The following is a 20469-nucleotide window of genomic DNA, read 5'->3' as shown; positions in this document are numbered from 1 at the left end:
TCTAGCCTCAGCCATCTGCGTACTATCATGTAATTTGTGGTTCGCCCTTAATTTGATTAAGGCATTCCACAGTTCATTTTTTCTATCACTACAGAGGCAGGACTTCTCTTGGCCTCACCATAATATCTTCATCTTCATCTTGATCGACAAGTTGGTCGACACTTATGTTTTGTATTGGGCGGTGACTATGCAATTCTTATTGCAGTGCATGCAGTGTATTATAGGTAATCCAAATAAAGAATATGCCTGTTATTTTAGCCGTTGTGTTCCTGTTGCCCTCGGCATAACACCCTTACTGTAGGGTGTTGTCTTGCCTGGGGGTGTAGACATACACCAAAAAGGGAGTCACTTAAGTTACCGCTAGATTACACCAAAAGATGTGTTCAGAGAATACCCTTTCTGAGGGGTGTAGTTTTGCGAGAGGGTGTATATATACACCAAAAAGGAAGTCAGTTAGGGTATCGTCAAATTACACCCAAAAAGGAGTTATATTTTTAGAGTGTACAGGTGGCTAATGTTTTCAGTGACTTCCATCTTTCATCATATGAGCTTTTTTTTGTGACACAAAGGCCACTATCATGCATTTGCGAGTGTATGTGTTTCTCTATGTGGGAGCCTGATATAATCACATGTCAACTTTGTCTTTGCTGCGAATTCCGAACCCATAACCTATTCAATCTGAGTAAGAAAAAAAGAACACTGAGAGAGTTGAATTTTAGCAGCATTCAAGGCACTCCCTGCTTCTTGCTGTTTCTCCCGAAATGATTTGTACTCATTGATGGCCTAGCAAAATTTTGTATCCAGCACCTCTGAAAAAGCAACCCCTGACTGTAACTATCAAATCAATTATCAAATACGAAAGTAACTGAAGGCACCTGAGATTAAGACATTGTTGACTATTGAAGTTGATACTTCCACCAGAAGAAACAACAGCCTCTTTTAGACATATATGAATATGGGAAAGTGTTGCTATAGCGAATCAATTACATGATCGTGTAAATTGTAAAGGAGCAGAAACAGCAAGAGAGTTAACTAAGCCTTGTTGTGTTAGTGTCTACCCTCTGTATTGTGTCCATTGCTCTAACTCAAATCATGAAATGATCATTGGCTCGCTTGCACATTTCTTATTTATTTATTATATGTACGTCAAAGGCCTGCAAAGCGGGTACAACCTACTTGCTTTCCTTCTTATCATTCCTTCTTTTATAGGCAGCATGTATCGTGTCTTGAAGTGTGGATACACTGCCATTAAGTTCTTTCTCAGCTACACACACTCTTCTAAATATCGGGGTGGGTACCTTCACAGGTGACAGTCGTAACCCAAGGCAAAAATCTGGAGTGGGACCACTTCGAAGTGGATTATTGGACAGGAACCACTTGGAATGTGGAACCATTCACTGACTGGGACCAGTTAAAAGTGGAACCAGTTTCACGGTGGTGTCACTTGAAGTGGAACCAATGGAATTTATCCAGTGATCCCCTCTGCTAAGTGGTCTCGGATCCGACCACTTATCAGATGGGACCACTGAATGCATGACCGAAAGTAGTGCGTAGAAAAGCACATACTGTTCAAGCAAATATTGTATATTCTGCTATGAGCATACACTAAGAATAAAGAAATAATCCATACATCTCTCACGTACTAAGTCTCACACGGGTAATCACTCAGCGCGTCCAGACGAGGCATGTGCTTGTGCTGAATTTGCGATGCACTCACGGACAACAGGGAACATGGCGTTTTGTTGAACACCTCACACCTGTATTTTCTCAGAGAAGATGACACCTCCGTCCATGTAGGTCGCGACATGTATCCTTTTCCTCTTCACCAAACGATCCTAATCTTTATACTCGTCTTAACCATGTTTCGTTTCTCAGGTTCCTCTAGCTCCTGAAATAAAACATATAATCAGTAGTAATCGAAGCACCACGGTAAGCACTTATACCTCTTAACATCGGAAGAAGCATTATGTGCAGCCCGTTTGGCGCTTCATCGTCCGGTTCTTCCGCGGACGCCGAGTCTTCCTAGCGGCGAAACTTCTCCGAGATATCGCCAATATGTTTCACATGACTCATTGTCATCACGTTGTCTTGGAAGACGCACTAAAACCAGTCCTCCTCAGGTACCCGCGGACGCGGCTGTAGAGTATGTACCACTGCGCCCATACACGATGTTGCAAGCCCATTGGCCTAGACTGTGCGCGCGTTTTGAAATCGCATTTTGTATGCGCGCATGTGCGAACAGCGTCTCGGCCGTTTCAGCATAGTTTCGAAATAGCATGGCTGGCATGTCGTCCTCCTGTGTTCGGTAGTGTCAATCGACAGAACAGTTTGCAGAAATATGCTCGCGGGTTTATTCGTGCGTCATTGTGAGTCTACGCGTGTTGTGCTGTTTCTGAACACAACTATTATCCCACGAACAATTTGTCAACTGCAGTACCGGAATGCTTCATGAGTTGGAGCGTGAAGAACAAGTTCGGGAGCCGTTGGATTTCGAGGATTTGATTTGAATTGAAATTGAATTGGGTCAGCCCCGTGCAATTACCTCTTTGTTTTTAGCTATTCTAATTATTTGGCGGAGTGTGTTATCATTTGATTGTGTCTTTTGGCATTTTGCTAGTACCTTTTATGACATTTGCCTTTAGATGAGAATATAAGCACGAATTGAAGTTACGGCATATATTTTATCGAAGACGTAGACGGATGAAAGACAAGAAATATAGATCATACGTATGCTAAAATACATCAAAATAATGGCTAAAAGGACAGGAGGGTATATGGCAAGAGTGGACTCTTCTTCCCCTAACGGATCTTAAAGGGGGAAGCTGCCCAGCTTGGAATCTCAAGTGGTTCAATTGACCACTGTGGGAACAATATGGTACATGTGAGGCTCCCACTGTAAGTTCTGGAACCATTTGAGGCCTGAGTGGTACCACTGATTTCACCAATGTGGAACCAGCCACCTTACTTGCGAATCCAGGTGGGACCATCAAGATTCAACTGGAACCATTCTGGAACCAGTCCAGATTTTTGCCTGGGACATGTTCAGTCAAGCATCCATGACCTGATCCACATTTTATCCCAGTAGTACAAGCTTGTGCATAAATGTTTGCGTAGGCATCTGTGAAACGAAACACCATAAATTAGCTGATATTGTACTGCAGCCCATGCAAAAGTAATGTAGTTGGGATAACTCCAGAATGATTTGGTCTTCTTTGGACGAGACCATGCCATTGCATGGCCTGCAATGATATAGAGTTCACATGCCGGGTTCTCAAAACAAAACAAAAAAAGCAGTTTTGAAAGTTCCGAGTTCATTCTCAACTAGTCCAAAATCAACAGTCCTCAAAACATTCGACATGTTGGCACTCATAAGCCAAACCAGATACAAGGATAGAAAACTACTGGTAACAGGCACTGTGCAACTACAATGCAATATTAAATGTACCTAAGCATGTATCTAAGGTGACATACCAGGTGTTTTCGACGGCTGTGTACAACACCAGTGTTTTCTACATATTAAAAATGACATTTTTGGAATTCGAGCAAATTCGGCGGTTTCGAGGACCAGCGGGAACAGTAGCCTTGCATCCTGTGAAATATGCACATCTTCTAAATATTTTCAAATACAAGCATGAAAACGAGGCCTTGCACAGTACATTTGGCTCAGATATCATTATACTTTCGTAGGGTATTACAATAGCATCAAGACAGCGAGAAAATATCTTAGTATAACAGCCTGGTACTCTGCATGTCATATTCATATACATATCCAACGAACCATATATAACTCAACGAACCTCGCTAACATCGGCAATTCCTGTCGGTGCTTTCGCTTGAAACTTGCGCCGCGCTGACTTTTTCAAGCGTCGACGTTCTGAGCCGTGCCGGAAATCTTCTTAACAGTCCAACGTGAAGTTTTCAAGCACACATGGTCTGACTGCAAATCCATGCCTAGCAACCGAGGCCATTCCTGTCTTCGCTGTTCAACTTGGTACGACGCGGTACGAGACAGCGTCTCTGCAGTTCAAAACGCGGTGCAGTCCGAAACACTGCACTGAGCACCTTGAGTGCACCAACCAGTGTTGTGCCATCGAGCATGAACATTTAAAATGAGTATTTCGCGTAAGCTACGCACTACGCAACGCGATCACAAGACGCAACACGAAAGACGCTCCCGCGAACAGGTTGTTTCAGGTGGCGCTCCCGTCGAACAGCGCTACATTATCTTTTCCATTTTATTTCTCAAAGAATTCACTAAACACTGATTTCTGCTGTCTTGGGAAAACACGATAAGAAGTAATATAAGTACCAAAAGAACCAAATCGTGACAGATACATATTGGACACTTTTTGCCTGCTGCAAAGGGGGTTGTATGACACCAGGCGTCGCGTTGCTGTACTATATACTCCGATTTTTTCATAACAAATTAGAGATATTTAGAGCGCGTTGTTGGTCGTATGGTTCCACATATGGCATTTACAAGCAACAAAGTCTCAGGTCATGTCGCCAGTATATTTTGCTTATCGACTGCTTTACAGTACCTTTAAGGTTGCGAGGAGCTGTACGAGCGGTGCTGCATTTTATTCGCAAACAAGCATTAGTGTCTTTGGGGACTCCCTAGGATGAGACATAAATAACAACAAGTAATGAATCCAAACGACTGCCCAAGTGTGCAATCCAGTGGCGTAGGCAGGGGAAATGTTTTTGGAGGTTTTAAAAGAGCAGTCGATGTGGGGGAAAGTTATTTCTTCGAAAGTTATCGCTTTGTCGTTGAAATGTGTCGCCATTGTATTATGTTTTTACACAATAGATACCGCCGTAGCGTGTATACAGGGTGCCCCAGGAAACTTGTACTTGAATTATAATTAAAAACTACTCCACCTAGAGTCATGCTGTCAACGGGATTTGTTTCTATACTACAGGTTTTCCCGCCCATTTTAGTCCAAGTGCCATCTGATTTGATCCAGCTGCCATCTTAAATAATCCAGGCGACATTCTGTTTAATCCGGGTACCATCTGAAATAATCCATGTGATATTCAATTTAATCCGAGTGCCATCCATGGTATTTTTAAGCAGTATAATCGCGCATTCACACCAGGGACATCCCCGTAGAGTATTCTAGTGGAAGGAAAAGTAAAAAAAACAACAACAACAAAGAATTGATGATCGGACTGAAGTTCTGCCGTGTCTTACGTTGAAATTGATATTATGAGGGGCGGAACACAGATGAAGGATAAACACACAAAGCCTGAAGTACCAAAGAACAATGAATGAAGAAGGAAGGAAGTCACTGAAAAGGTTAGCCAGCTGCAGGATATGAACCCACATCCTAGAGTTGGCTAACATTTTCAGTGAATTCCTTTCTTCTTCATTATTTTGTTGAAGATTCGCACGACGTCGAGACATTGCGAGTTGGAGGGGGAGTATAGCAAACGACGCCACTGGTGCTGTCAGCGGCTACAGAATGTCTTCTGACTGAGCTACAGGATATTCCGCATGGTTAGAAGCAGGGTGTCGAACCGAACCCGAACCCGAACCGAAAACCGTACCCGAACCGTTATTTTTGCCGGAACCGAACCCGAACCCGAACCGCAATTTTCGTGACACTGTTGAACCCGAACCGGAGCAGAACCGGAAAAAATAATAGAGGTAACCGGTTCGCAACAAAACGGTTCGGACATAAAAGAAATCAGCATAAGAGTTCAAGTGCCTCTCAATCCCTGAACGAGGACACATTGGTGTCCTCTTTGGACATTGGGACGAATCATGGATTTCGCAAATTTTCAGCTAGCGGTCAAACGAGGACGTATAGTAAGTATGCTTTCAGAGTCGTTTTTAACACGTTGAAACGCAGTTGTCCTTGTGAGCGCCGCGGCTAGCGCCCCACGCACGCGCTGTGGCGTCTGCTCTTCACAGAGGAGGCGCCACGCGGACGAATGAAGCATGAATGGAGTAGGCCAGTTGTGTAGCTCTATAGGACGAATATGTGATTAAGCAAGCGCCCAACATTTCCCTTTACACGTGAGCACCAAAAATTAAACAAGTCAGAAACATGAGAAGTGGAGAAGGAGCGTACGCAGAACGGTGCCTGTTTGATTGGTCGTGGTTTGAACAGTAAATGTGGTTCTCCTTACTGGTAGTGCAGTCGTGTCGTGACACATTGCGTTTGCGTTGTGGATTAACTGGTACACGGCTGTGAGCTCGGACAGAGCAAGGCTGGCAGACTTATTTTCCACATGCTTCAGTACGGTTTCAGATCGATTCACGCTTCGAATGCAGTGTGCCGGCAGGTACCGTCGTCTATGTAAAATGCTGTCAGGGATGGGCAGTATTTAAATACATTGTAATTAAAATACTATTTGAAATATAAATACATGTATTTATATTTTGTATTTAAATACACACTAGAAAAATGTATTTATAATTATATTTAAATATCAACTTTTGGGTACTTATTCTTGTAAATAATTTATAAATACTCCTATATACAGAATGTACTGACTCATATCCGAAAATTGCCCTGCATTTGACCTTTCAGGAAGACGGGCGAGTTTCAGGCGCAGTTATGCCGTGTTTGCCAGCATGCGCATGCGACAACCATTCTAGATGACGAGTTTTTCACTGCTGTTGCGGATAACGGTCGCGACTACCCAATTACCTTGTTGTACGAAGCATCCTCGTCAAATTTAGTACAAGCCTTTGTTCATCGGCACCTGTGGAGATGCTGTTCTCCTTTGCGAATCTGATTGTCCGGCCGAACAGAGGACATGATAATCTAACAAATAAATGTTATTGTTACTTGCTGATTTGTTGTTATAATCATCATTATTTCTGTAATTCCAGATGCCATCCAGACGCCATCTTACAGCATTTATGGTACTAGTAGTTACAGTATTTAAATACTGTATTAATATTTTGTATTTAAACACTCACATTGAAAATTATTTATGAAGAGTATTTAGATACCCCTTTCAACAAAGTATTTTGTATTTATATTTAAATAAAAAAATGTATTTATGCCCATCCGTGAATGCTGTCCATCTTATTAGGCTTCATTTAAGTGTATCTTGCTGACACTGTGCGTGTGAGGTTTAGGAACAGAAAGTAGCAGGACTACAGCACTTCATCAGCGTGGACGCTATGTGCAAGTGTTCATACATTTCTCCTTCCTCTCGCTAAAGGGAGTACCTGACCACTAAAAACGTCAATGCAGACAACAGCAGTAAGCTATTAGCCACGCATTACCTGATAAAAGCAGTTTTATGGGAGATATAAAATGGAAGCGTTGAACCGGTTCGCGAACCGGTTCGATTTTTGGCGTGGCCGAACCGGAACTGAACCGGAACGAAATCCAAGCAACGCGAACCCGAACCCGAACCGAACCCGTATTTTTTGCGGTTCGACACCCTGGTTAGAAGAGCACGAAAAGGCATGACTGACATAGCAGACGACACCACTGGTGCTGTCGTCTGCTATCGTATGCTACAGAACATCTTCTTGCTGAACTCCAGGATATTCCGGGCGGTTAGAAGAGCACGAAAAGGCATATGGCTCACATAGTACACAACACCATCGGTCCTGCCGTCTGCTACGGAATATCTTGTGACTAAGCTGCAGGATGTGCGTGATGTCTCTCCGTGCTCTTCAAACCGCCCGGAATATCCTGCAGGTTAGTCGGAGTATCCTCGTTTGGGGGGGCCCTCTCCAGGAAATCACACCTTTGGTAGTGTGTCCGGGAAAGTGAAAAGGGATGAAATAAATGCAAGGAGATAAACTGATGTTCTGAGACTGGAACAACATAGAAGGGACAGATACAAACAAAGCCTCAAATTGCCTAGGAAATCAATGATGAAAGATGAAAGTCACTGAATAGGTTAGCAAGCTGCAGGGATCGAACCCACATCTTCTGGATTGCCGGTCCAGGGCTCTACCAATTGAGCTAAGCTAACACGCCTCTCCAGCGACTTTCGGGGTGCGTCATCTGAAGGGACGACAAACCAGCCACTCACTCTCACTCACCCTCCTTTCACTCTTACATTTTTGCTCACTCATACACACATTCATACGACGGAAATCGACGCAAGCGGCACCTGTTGAACAAGAGATAAACTGATGTTCTGAGGCTGGAACAATATAGAAGGGACAGATACAAACAAAGCCTCAAATTGCCTAAGAAATCAATGATGAAAGATGAAAGTCACTGAATGCACCTCCCAATTTAAAGTTCCCAATTCTTTTTTATGTCCACGCCTCTGCTGCCATCCCTTGCATAGGTGTTCCTTAAACTTATAATATAATCGGACAACTGTAGCAACTTTCCCGAGACAGTCTGTATGTTGAAAAGTAAAAACGTTTGTAACATACTAGTTTCGTCGCTCAATTCTTTTTAACAATTGCAATGATCGCCAATTTGCCGATATACTCAACATCCGTGCGCGGATGCGGTACACCTATTCCAGTATTCATGCCAAGAAATGCTTCAAATTGCGCGTAGCAAATGCGGTTACCTTGAGGTAACCACATCCGCAACCACGCACCTTTAGTGACCTTAGCTGACCTGTAGCAAGTTAGTAACGTGTCTTAGAAGCCCCAGTTTCGAACAGCCTGTTATTCAGTAGGCGGTCCTGACTTCACGGTTTGACGTAGAGAGTCCGCCGCAATGAGCGCCGCACCTTGACCGAAGTAGACAAGTTTTCAGTGGAAAATTAGACAACGCGGCTGCTCGCGACGATGATGCTTCGCCACATGGACCCGATTGCGTTACACCACTAGATCGGGCCGGATACTTCTCATGGCTTCCTTTTCTGGATTTTTTTGTCCTCCGCACTGATAAAGTAGCACACAATGAAAATGTCGCGCAGGGAGACTCTTGATGGACTGCTTGATGAACCAATCAGGGGTTTCGGCATTGCTAAATGAAAACGTCCTTGATCCTTTAAGTGGGTTGCCTACCGAGTACCGTTCAATGTAGCAACTGTAAAGAATAGTTACCTTACTGTCTGTCTTGATGCCCTTCTGCCAGCAGAGACAATACTTTGTTGATATTGTGATCCTACTGTCAGCAGAAGAAGGATGACAGGTCGTAAAGCCATGGCAGCTGCGGAGAGAGAAAAAAGAAAATCCCATGTGGTGAAAATAAAAGCTAAGTAAAGCGAGTAAGGAAGGTAGTATTCTGGGTACAGCTACCAAGATTACCCTGAATATAAGCTCGAGTAATAACCCTGACACGCGGGCTAACTAAAACCGTTGTGCTATGGGAACTGCTTTGAGGGGCACGCTGCCAAAAGAGGTTCGCGCCTGTGGCGACAGCGTTGATCTTCCTTTCGTTCAATAGCTCTGAAATCAGGCTCGAGAGTACTGCGCTCACGAGCCTTCTTAAGGTGTTTATGAACTGCAGTTATTAAAGTAGCTGCAAAATGGCTTCATCAGCTAAATAATGAAAATATGCAAGTGTGGCATTGTTATAATCAATTGCCACGGTCATTAATCGTCGACTAGTTCCGTGTTCAAGGCCACACCTTTCGCACGTAAAGAAGATAAGCGATCTCCTCTTCCACAAAGGCCCAACTGCAAAACGGAGTGTCTCCTTTATCGTGTGTCATGCATAGCTCGGCATTTCGGCACTCGAAACTCACCATCACAATAATCTGATAAAGCGTAAGTTCAGCCGGGACTATACGAACTCACGTGAAGGTCGACAAGGCGTATCGGCGCGCTCGATCATGACACATATTAGCGCCTCACCTGTGACTGATGCGCCTCACAGATGACATTACGTCTATGTTCACAAGTGTGACGTTATCTGGTGAGTGCACTGATATGCGGCACAATCTAGCTCACCTGCACGCCATGTCCATCTTCATGCGAGTTCGTTGCCGGGCATAAACTGACGCATTATGAGATGATTTATGATTGTGATCGTGAGTTTCGAGACCCGAAATACCGAGCTATGGTTGTGATGGAAAGCAAGCGCCGTTCGGAAGTGTACTCTGCTCTGGAAAGGTCTTTAGTTTGCCCTTGTGCAGAGGTTGGCATTTTCGCTCTCGATCACAATAATCTGATAAGGCGTAGCGAGTTCACAGTCACTTTTGAACTCAGTTAAAGGTCGATATCGCGCCCTGTATCTCGCATCAGCTATCACAATATTTTGAGCAGCTTAATATTGCCAGATCATCGACAACAACGTTGCCAAGCGAGCCTCACAGGAGTTACTATGAGTGATCGCACTTTCACGGCCACGAAATCAAGAACCAACAACACACGCAATATTGATTACGCCATATATTAGTGCACTCTCGAGATAATGTGAAGTATCACACACAGACATGTACAGCCGAGTTACATGATATCAAAACTTGTTTGTGGACACCTTAATCGAGACTGAACCCAAGCAGCACAACGTACTGAAAGTCGAGTGCAATAGGGGTGGACGGGTAGGTGGAAGACCTTGAACAGACTAATGAAGCTAAAGAGCATTGATAACACACATACCGTCCACCCCTATTGCACTCGACTTTCAGTACATTGTGCTGCTTGGGAATGTGTGCAGGGGCGCTGTTTGACTCAGTGTGTCTCTTCATAATGCCTATGTTTGATGGAGGATGAATCATACACGGTTACGGTTTTGAATTTTGATAAATGGATTGGGAACACAATAAATATTCCCCATTGTTTTGTTTTCATTTTTTAAAAGTCTTAAAGGAACTCTGACCAGAAACTGTGCTCTTACGTACTTGCAGTCGATAAAGCACCCAACAAGGACTCTCCGTGCGAAAATGCATGCATTAAAAGCCCACGGTTCCTTTAAGCTCGAATTTTAAACATTCAACTTCATCCAAGTGCAGCACGCCTAGCATCAAACCGAGAAAACATAAGTTTATTTATCCATACCGGCCCACCATCAAGATGACGTCAACACGAGGGCCACTGCCAAGACCCATAATTGGCTCAAATTCGTCACGTGGTCACGCAATACCTGTCAATTTCCTTCATGAAATCGCATTTATATGTTAATGTTTTTGTTACAGAGCCTCAAAAAGAAAAATATACCCTACATTTATCTCCTGCAATAGGTCCTACGATTTTCTTTTCAATCTGTGCACGGCGTTCCATACGCTTCTGTATCCGGTCAGCTGTAATGGATGCCGTATGACGACGAGCTTGCGAACTGCGAACTTTTGTGACTCCAGGCTCATCCTGCTTTTTCGGGCCATTGGGGTGGTGTTGGAGTTGTTAGCCATATTCTGAACGTTTCACCTATCATTGCGGTGTACCGTTCTTGACCTGCTGCGAAGCAACGAACCGCAACGGCAGTCACTCGCCTCAGCGAAATTCTATCTGCTGCATCTCAAAGGAGCATCGGGACGTCATGATACCGTCACCTAAACCTTCATCTAAAGAAACCAAGTGTGGTGCTCTCGTGTAGTCCTGACGGAAAAGTAGTTTCAACAAGGTTAACACATTTATTTTTCAGTTCCAAGTCTGTACGCACTGAAAACCATGCAGTCAAAGCCGATCATTCTCGTAGCTGTTGTGTAACGCGTATGCTTTCTTACGCATCCAACAGAACCCTCCACTTTTTCAACCCAGTTATCTTTGTATGATCCTTCTGATTTTACTAGACTATGCCGCTCTGAAGCATTGAGATGACGAAGCGTCGTGGTGGCTGCACCTCTGCTTTCGAAAGATTCCACACTGTGCTTACTTGGCTTTGTGTCGAGTCTGACAAATCCGACATATTTGGACTGCCTTTTTCAAGAAAGTTTCAAATGTAAGTATGTGTATATTGGTTTCACATATTCACCACATATTGAGTGTGTGTATCTTTGTACTTTATATGCTACAACATATTAGCGTACGTTATTATACAACACCTGGTGTGGCAAACTCTACATCAGTCACACAATGCCAACAATTGTTTCTGCCTTTTCTTCAAGTCCTTATTTTTATCGTAACATGTTTTTGTGTATATCTCAATTTGCTAACCAACCAAGTATAATAATTAGTTTAATACACTATAAATCCTGTGACGGACATGTGCCAGTTAAAAAAGTTCCCTCAGGAAGTGCAGCCGGTACACAGCCGTAACCGTCTGGAAGCAGCGGTAACGGTTCAAATAGCAAGTACAGCGATCCTCATCGCCAAATTTCAGCAGGTACAAAGCCGTCACGTTGGTATGAAACGGCTTTGTGCCCGCTGAATAATATGTGTGCCTCCTGAACCTTGTACTCGTGTGCTTGTTGGAGAATGCTTGTGCCGGCTGAATATGCGTATGCGTGCCTTCGTGGGAGCGTACTACGTTGTTCCGCGCTCCGCCGGTGAGGAGTGACACGGCACAACGTATTCTCCCGCAGTAGGTTCCTTCCCGCTTCTAGCTTTCTTGACGCTGTCTGCGTTGCAACCTCGCCTTTGAGAAGGATGACACCTTGCTTTTTAAGTACAGGTCTCATGTTTGCTTAAGGTAAGCCAACGCAGCTGTGATGCATCGTACGACGCCTGCGTTTTACTCGTGTTTAACAATCGAAGTACATTCTGTTGCAGACGGTGAACGCATTGCAAATGGCGGCAGGAGAGGATCGGCTGCATCGGTGAAGCGACGACGTACATTACAAGCAAGGTAAATTGTATTCTTTAGTTATAGGTGACCGTGGGACTGTATCGATTGCGAGGAGGTGAGTTACAAAATGAAGTACTATTCCAGCATTAACGTTGGAACAATACCAGCGTGATATTAACTTTGGTTGTCTTTACATGTTGTTTCCTGTCTCAACGGTCACACATACTTGTGTGAGATTGCAACTGCTTCTCAAATGGAATTGGTGTCTGTTGCCACTTGTTGGACAATTGTTCCTCGGCCATTTCGTTTGAGGAATAGTCGTGTTCGTCACTAAGGATCTTCACAGAGCGTTCAGTGCCAGCGTGTTCGAAGTTTCGAGGATTGTGTGTTCGGCGTTTAGAGGTCTGCCTGGTGCATCGATCATCTAATGGGTTGGGTGTCCGTGCAACGTGTGCTTCATATGTGTGCGTTGGGATTAGTGAACCGTGTATGCTTTCCATTCGGCAAACGATGATGTTCTGGATGCAATTTAAAGGTATGTGCAAGCCAGTGGCGTAACCAGACCTCCAAGGTAGGGGGGGGGGGGGCTCGATACGAAAACTAGCCCCCCCCCCTCGCTGCTCCTGTGTCGAAAACACACATATACTTGTGCACACTGCAAACTGAGGATTAAAAAAAGGAACGAAAATAGTTGATTTAGACGTTCACAATACGATTACATGTATAGGCTGTCATGACCAATGAGGTGGTGTCACGAGATTGGACGTACTTTGAAAAGCTCATACTTTGAAAATCATTCAAGAGTGCTTCTTAGATAGACGCCATGAACTGCAAGAACATTCGCGATCGTCACACTGGTCCCCCCCCCCCCCCCCCATATATTATGTTCTCGGATTTGCACGATTTGTGTGGGTCGGTCCGTGGCAGGTAGGGGGGGGGGCTCGAGCCCCCCCCCGTGGCTACGCCACTGGTGCAAGCCAATAAAATTTGGTGTTTCATGTTCGGTGTGCTTGCTGTATTTCTTCATTGCTTTTTCTTTTTTTGCGAAGCGTGGAGGTAATTTTTCTGTTAGGGAACTCGAAAGGCGCAATATGTTTCGCGTATTAACCCGTAAGTAACCCTTCGATACGTCCGGTACACTGTGGCTCCTGGCTTCAGCAGGGATGTCGTACCAGTGGCTTCAGGGGGCACATAGCACCTGCAGCTTTCGCAGCCACCGCAAGTCATGTGGCATATAAAAAAAAGTGCCATTTGATCAGAAGGCACCTATCCGTCACTGGGTTTAGAGTGTAGTCTGATTTTTAGCTAGTCAGTTTTACCATGGTTTTAGCGTTCTATAGACTGAGTTGCTTACGCGCCATTAAATTGAATCATCATCTTCATCTTCAACTGCCATTATTCAATTCAAGTGCCAGGTCTCAGTTGGCGAGATATATTTTTGGCTTTCATTCTGGAATTGCTCATTTCAGAAGAATAGTCACTTTTAAGTTTGTTTTCGTTTTCGGAAACGTTAAGAGGACTAAAACCAAACACTGAAAACAAACACTTTTCTTTCAGAGCATCCCTTATGCACCTGCATTTCAGGTGCATTGATCAAGCATTTCCAATTTGCATTACAAGAATGACATTCCACTCAACAGCAATGAACGTTTTAATGTGAAAGAGCAGGACCGAAGATGTGTTAAACCGTGTGAGAGGTGCTTCGTATGTGTCTGAGTGGCGGACATAGGTCTCAAGCTAATTCCTGTCTTCAGAAGAGGTGACAACTATGCTCCTTCTACCTACTAGCCAGCTCCATTTTTTAGGGTTCCCCGTAAACTAATGGAGCACATCATATACTAGCACATTGTCAACCATGTTGAGTCTATCAATTTCTTTTTTAAACTCCAGCATGGTTTTTGAAAAGAGTATTCAGGCAAAACCAACGCAGTGGTATTCGTTCACAGCATTTTAAACTGTCTTGATTTCTGGGTTCACGTAGATGCAGTATTTTGTTATTTCGTAAGGGCTTTTGACGCTGTGCTTTATGCTCGCGTGTTTGTCAAAGTAGCCTAATTAAAATTTGATCCTGCTACCATTAACTGGATATGCAGTTTCTCAACTAACCGCAACCGTGGCAACAGCTCGTGAGGAGAACCTATCATATCACCACCGTGCAGCAATGTTATGTCCTGGTACAATCGCTTCACATTTTAATCTAGTCAAAAGCAAGACCTCTTGGTGATCGGTCTTGTATGATTACATGCCCCTCTGTTTTGTAGTCATCCCTACAACAGAGAACAATCAATAACAACATCAAAGGAGTCGAATCGGTGGTGCACATTCCTTTCACCCAACGTGTTTCATACGCCATTTAGCGGGCGCTGTGCCCATCAGGCATTTTGACTGTGCATATTAAGTTGAGTGCATAGAATGTGACGCAACCTACATTGGCGAGATAGACAAGAGAACGTGGGACAAGACTAAAAAGGCACACAAGGGGCGTTTCCAAGGCTACTAATGCTTAGCTTTACTAACCAGGACCGAATGCGTCTACCATTGCTGGTCTAAGGGACATATACTTAATTTTGATGGCGCAGTAAGCTTTGCACATGACATGCGATGGGGCCCTGAAAGTTCTTAGAGTCCTGTTTTATCAGGCGTGATGCATCAGCCTGTAATACAAACCGTGGCCCCCTATCGGATACGTATGATGCCCTCTTAGATAGGCTGATGTGCTCGTCTTTGGCCTCTGTTGTACTAATGATGCCACCTGGATAGGCGGCAAAACATTTACGTTCTGTGTTTAATCGTTGTGTTGAGCGGTGTTTGCAGTAAAGGACGTTACAGTATGAGGTTGACTCCAGGCTTTTGGAATATATTTTCAAATCAAGTCATTGTTTTACAAAGCTCAATGCATTGCAGAAATCATTCTTGTTGCCTATTGTTTAGGGGATACCATTTTTGCAGTCACATAAAGCACTCAAGGGCCAATTTCAAAAATAAAGGCAACCTGTGTTCTTGCCGACATGGCACAGCGTATGCACGAGGTAGCTCCATTTCAGAAGCCTGAGAACACTCAAAGCAATTAGTGTGCTAGCATTAGATATGGTGTACAGCATTACATATTTGCTTTTACTAGGGCAACTAAGATGGGTGGTTAGAAAGGCAGTTACAACTTGTTTCCACAAAAGAAACTCGGACTCATTAGCAATTTCCTGCAAGAGAGAGAAGAGTATTTTCTAGATTGTTAGAACATGGGTACCTGGTTATAAATAAGAATTCATCCACAAGAGGTCAGTGTTTCACACACCCTGCTTTCCATCAAAACTATTAAAAGCTGTGACCCCCAAACCTGCGTAAAATTCCTGGAGAGTCTTCACTGGACACTGTTGCTGTACCTCTTACCAGGTGCTCTCTATGAACCTGACTCACAGTTCTGGATGCCCTGCCTGAGCTAACTTCAGCATGTTTTCCCAACATGAATGGGAACTGCTATGAGGAGTGTTGTACTTACTGAAAGTGATATGAAATGCTGTGCCTTGACAGGTAATGTTGATATTCTTCTGAAGAATATCAACAAGAATATCTGAATATCTGAAGAAGACCGCAGAGAGATGTTCCTTGCCCCCTTTATTCCAAACTGCACTATGAGATGCAAGCCCACTTGCGCCAAGCAAATGAGATGTGCCTCACAGCCAGGACAATCAAGGGAATCAATCACTGAGGCTCAGAAAAGCTGTTTTCCATCGGGATCTGATCCAGGACTGAGCCGTGAGTAGCCTCGTGAAAGCACCAGGGTTCCTTCGAATTTTAGATGTGCCAGCTTTTATTTTCCTCCCCCTCCTTTTTTATGTAGTGGCAGATTACTTTAGCCTTGTACTGCTTTGGAGGTTGAAGATGTGGAGATGATGTAGGAGGTGGAACTAGGGTTTAGGCACAATGAGGCAAAGTGTGACTACATATCTGAGAATGTTTATGTATCATTCACACACAAAAAGAGGATAGGTGTTACAATAGATGTTACATCTTTTTCCGGTTTTGATATTTATTTATTTATGAATATACCTCAAAGGCCCTTGCAGGCATTACATGAGGGGGGACATCAACATGGGTCACTTAACAAATACGGAAAGCACAAGGAACATACATATTTGGAAGACAGACTCTGTTTTTCGTTCGTTCGTCAGTCTTGCCCAATAAATTGTTCACTGTAGCAACGGTACACAGTGTCACAAAAGGAGTGCTCATCTATCGTTCCGCAAGACTCATTAAAAATACTAAGTGTTTTGTTTCAACACAACATATTGAACTCGTGAACCATGCATAACCCTGAGAGCTATACATCATCCTAAATACAGATGCTGAATTATTTTAAATGCGATAGACGAGCTGTGCGAAGAGGTACCTCCAGTTAGGATCTTGGGTACTTGAAGCCTGTGGCAGTTTCTGTGGGGAAGGCCTGCCAGATCCTCTTCACTGCACCGGCTGGGATGACCATGCTCTTGTTTTTCCCAAGCTTGTGCCATACTCACCTTGCAAACTGGCGATACGTAGTGTATCTGTATCGTCTACACAGATATACATAAAATATAGTTTAGGCGAATAAGTAACCCGTTACAGTACAGTGTGTGTGCGGTGTCATTTCAACATGTACCTGAGAGCAACTGCGGTTTACCTGCCCACACCCCGTGTATTACTACACATACTGTTTTCTTTTAGAAACCAACATTGTTTTACTTTTCACCTAATCGACAATCAAGAACACTCAATATCGCTAAAAACCTGCGCTGAAACCCTATGCACAGAGCAATGCATACAAAGGTAACTCAGGACACAGCACACTGACAATTACAAAATTGTCTATATTGCTTTCAGAGTTGTGTATTGTATAGTCTTTTTATGTGCTGCGCCCTGTACTGGAGGTTTTAGCGACTTTAATGCAGGACCAAACGAGTTTTGAGCGCCCAAATTTTAACATCGTTCGACAAGGACACATGTGACTTTCTTGTGAATATAGTGGCTCACAGGTTGGCGCTGCCCACGGAGTTCAAAATATGCCACCTTCGGTACAGTCATATTGAAGAATACAAGTTGATAATCTTCGTGGGTTGTAATGCAGTCATTCGGCAGTCTTTTCGAGCTCCTTGCAGCACAAGCATTCGATCTCCTTTGGCTCTGACACAGCAGCCGCACCGGCACCATAAACAGCAAGTGCGCATTAAATATCGGGACACGAAATTTCAGAGAACGTTTACATGGTCGATCACAGTGTGCGTTAAAAAGCTCACCGCTTACCTGTCTGTGGAAGACAGGCGACTGATGCTCTTTGCTTCATCTGGAACCCATGTTCGTAGAGCCTTCGTCTCGCATTCGCGGCATCGGTGACGTTTCGAAAGCAGGGCTACCGTGCTGTTCAGCACGCAGAATTTCCTTCTCGATCGCAGAAAGGTAAGGAAAAAGTTCCGGGATCGAAGTCTCCGCATTTCTTGCTTTGACGTCCATATTGAAGATCGCTTTCCGGACGGACGCCCCTGGATCCCCCGCTCTCGCAAACTCACTAGCAACAGAACTTCCGGTCCGGGCGCCCAATGAAACGTGGACCTCGTGCTTTCTTCACGCACACGGAAATTGGAGGATGTCCACTACAAGGAGGCTAGATTTCGGCGCCGATTGCGCAAGTTGAGGAGGAAAAGCGAAGGCGGTTTTCAGCTCCCCGTTTGGCAAATTTTGCCGCCGCGCACAGCCAAAACATTTCGCGTGTGGCTTGGAGGCATATTATACCTTCGTAATAGACGCAAACAAAAGATTTGTCGAACTTCTGGTCAGAGTCCCTTTAATACGTGACGCCAATTATAGCTGCGAGAGCGACGAGCAAGTTAAAATTTTCCGCATAATTCAAAGCTCCCTAGCCCGAACTCGAAAGGAGAAAAGCAGCGATAAGGAATTCGAGACGTCTTTGCCACCTAGCTAGCTTAATCAGGTAATCAGTGAAAAGCACCAATAAAAGTAGGCAGCAGTCGATGGAAATGATTTATACACCGCTGATCACCGGACTGAGCGCATCAAATCAATCAAGTTTATTTCCATTGGCTTCATGTTGAACTACAATGAACACAACAAATGAAATCATCCCGAATAAAATAAGTAACCAAGCATTGTATCTTCCGTGTCACAGCCCACAAGTTAAAATTCTTAAAAGTAGCACGACAATATAGGGGTCGTTGTCGTTATATTTAAGGTTCGCGCGCTCCAAACCGGGTGTGTAGGCTCTGGCAAGGGCTCGTGGCGAATCTCTGTTCGTAGTGACGCAGCGGGTTGTGGGGTAACGACAAGTTGAAGATCTTTCGCGCTATTCTGGCGCTAAACAGGGGCTAGATTTTGAACTTAGTAACGTAAGTTTGAACCCGTAACGCTTGCTAAACGCTCGTGCTCCCCGGTCGACGGCCAATGCGCGTGACGGAATGAGCGCGCAAATTTTGCAAAATAGCTATAACGATCGCTATGTGTAGGTCAAGATTGAGCCCACGGTGATCAGACCGTGTCAGGTAGCTGTGCCGCATTGAGCCTATATAGGTTCCTAGCTACGCTTGTAGCAAAACAAAGAACCAAACGTGAAAGTTGAAGACTGGGGGATGAATCAGAGCGTTCGAAGTGTACATTGGACGTTCCTGCTCACGCCACGCCTACTGTCTTTCCATTTAAAATATATACACTGATTGGTGGTACTCACGCAGCAACTAATCAATAAAACAATGTACGGGTGACATGAGCGATTTGGCCAAATCAACGCACATACGCACCAGTGCAGCCCAAAATCACCTGCCCAAAAACTTATTTTGCATAGCAGTGAGTATGTGGCAGGCGCGGTTGCAACATAGACGCACATGTACCCATTTATGTACCAGACATTTACAGCGTTTAGGCTTAACGGCAAAAATAGAAATGAAAATGTCCTTACGCAAAACGCCCCGAGAGCAAGTGCGAAGGTGTAGCAGCACTCTGACCATCAACGTCAGACCGATGCACAAAAAAACTGCGACCTCGCGACAAGATGAGTGCGGAGTCACTAGATAACGGTTGTAAAGGGAACTCATTTCATTCGGAGCAATACAGTGGTTCCCGTTAGTACCGCTGTGTGACGTCCCAGCATGAGTGCACTAAGCAAGGACACGATACGTCGCTGCAGCGTGAGCGCGATCACCATAATCGCCTTGCCATGTCGACGTGATAGCAGATTATTGCATAGGTGTTGCCATGCTGAGTGAAACGAGTGGGACTCACACAATCGATACGATCGATAAGATGCGATCGTGATTGTGCGTATCGGGATTATCGCGCTCATGACTTTTTTTGCCGACGTCTACCCATGTGTCAGGGGTATAAACCCTCAATTGTTCACGACAACTTCGTTACTATTATCGAAGGTCCTGCGGGAATACTGTGGAAAACTGCAGACGAAAAAAATACTTTCAAGTGAGAGAGAGAGAGAGCCAACTCACCAATGACTTCGAGCCGGTTGTGCCGCTGACTGTGAAAACGGGAAATCACTCGGGGGACCTTAAATGTACCGTGCCATAACACGTTAATTACCATCGGTGACGCATCTTCAGCTCTTGATGGTTATCGCACGTCTTCCTTTGCGACCACAGCTGCTATGTCACATTGATACGCTGTATCTCGATCTTAGGCAATCAATATCATACAATCACACCTCACGGCTGTTCTTGAATCGCTGCGTCGTCCGTTCAGTGGGTAAATAGTTTCGTGATCTAATATCTCCATAAAATTCGTGCAACGAGCGTATTTTTAGCGCGTCTGTAATTACACTCCCAGGCCTAGTTTCCTTTAGGTACTTATTCCTTCTGAACGCTCGCTGTCGCTGGTAACGAAAATGCCATAAAAGCTCAATATCTGAGGGACTATGTACTCT

The 20469-nt window shown here is 44.4% G+C and overlaps 1 protein-coding gene across 1 annotated transcript in view; it reads right to left on the bottom strand.

The window, feature by feature from the left end:
• The window catches only part of LOC135386976 (uncharacterized), a 63047-nt gene extending 42887 nt beyond the window's left edge, over positions 1-20160 (bottom strand). Inside the window, exons 1-2 of the mRNA XM_064616434.1 lie at positions 20039-20160; positions 8993-9098 (exon numbers count right to left, since the gene is read on the bottom strand). Coding sequence (XP_064472504.1) covers positions 8993-9098; positions 20039-20132 — 200 coding nt within the window. The 5' untranslated portion in view covers positions 20133-20160. The remainder of the gene's footprint in view (positions 1-8992; positions 9099-20038) is intronic.
• Positions 20161-20469: the final 309 nt, after the last annotated feature.

The sequence above is a fragment of the Ornithodoros turicata genome, chromosome 3 (genome assembly GCF_037126465.1).
Source record: "Ornithodoros turicata isolate Travis chromosome 3, ASM3712646v1, whole genome shotgun sequence".
Classification (NCBI taxonomy): domain Eukaryota; kingdom Metazoa; phylum Arthropoda; class Arachnida; order Ixodida; family Argasidae; genus Ornithodoros; species Ornithodoros turicata.
The sequence above is the reverse complement of the archived record's forward strand: the minus strand, read 5'-3'. Positions and strand labels throughout refer to the sequence as shown.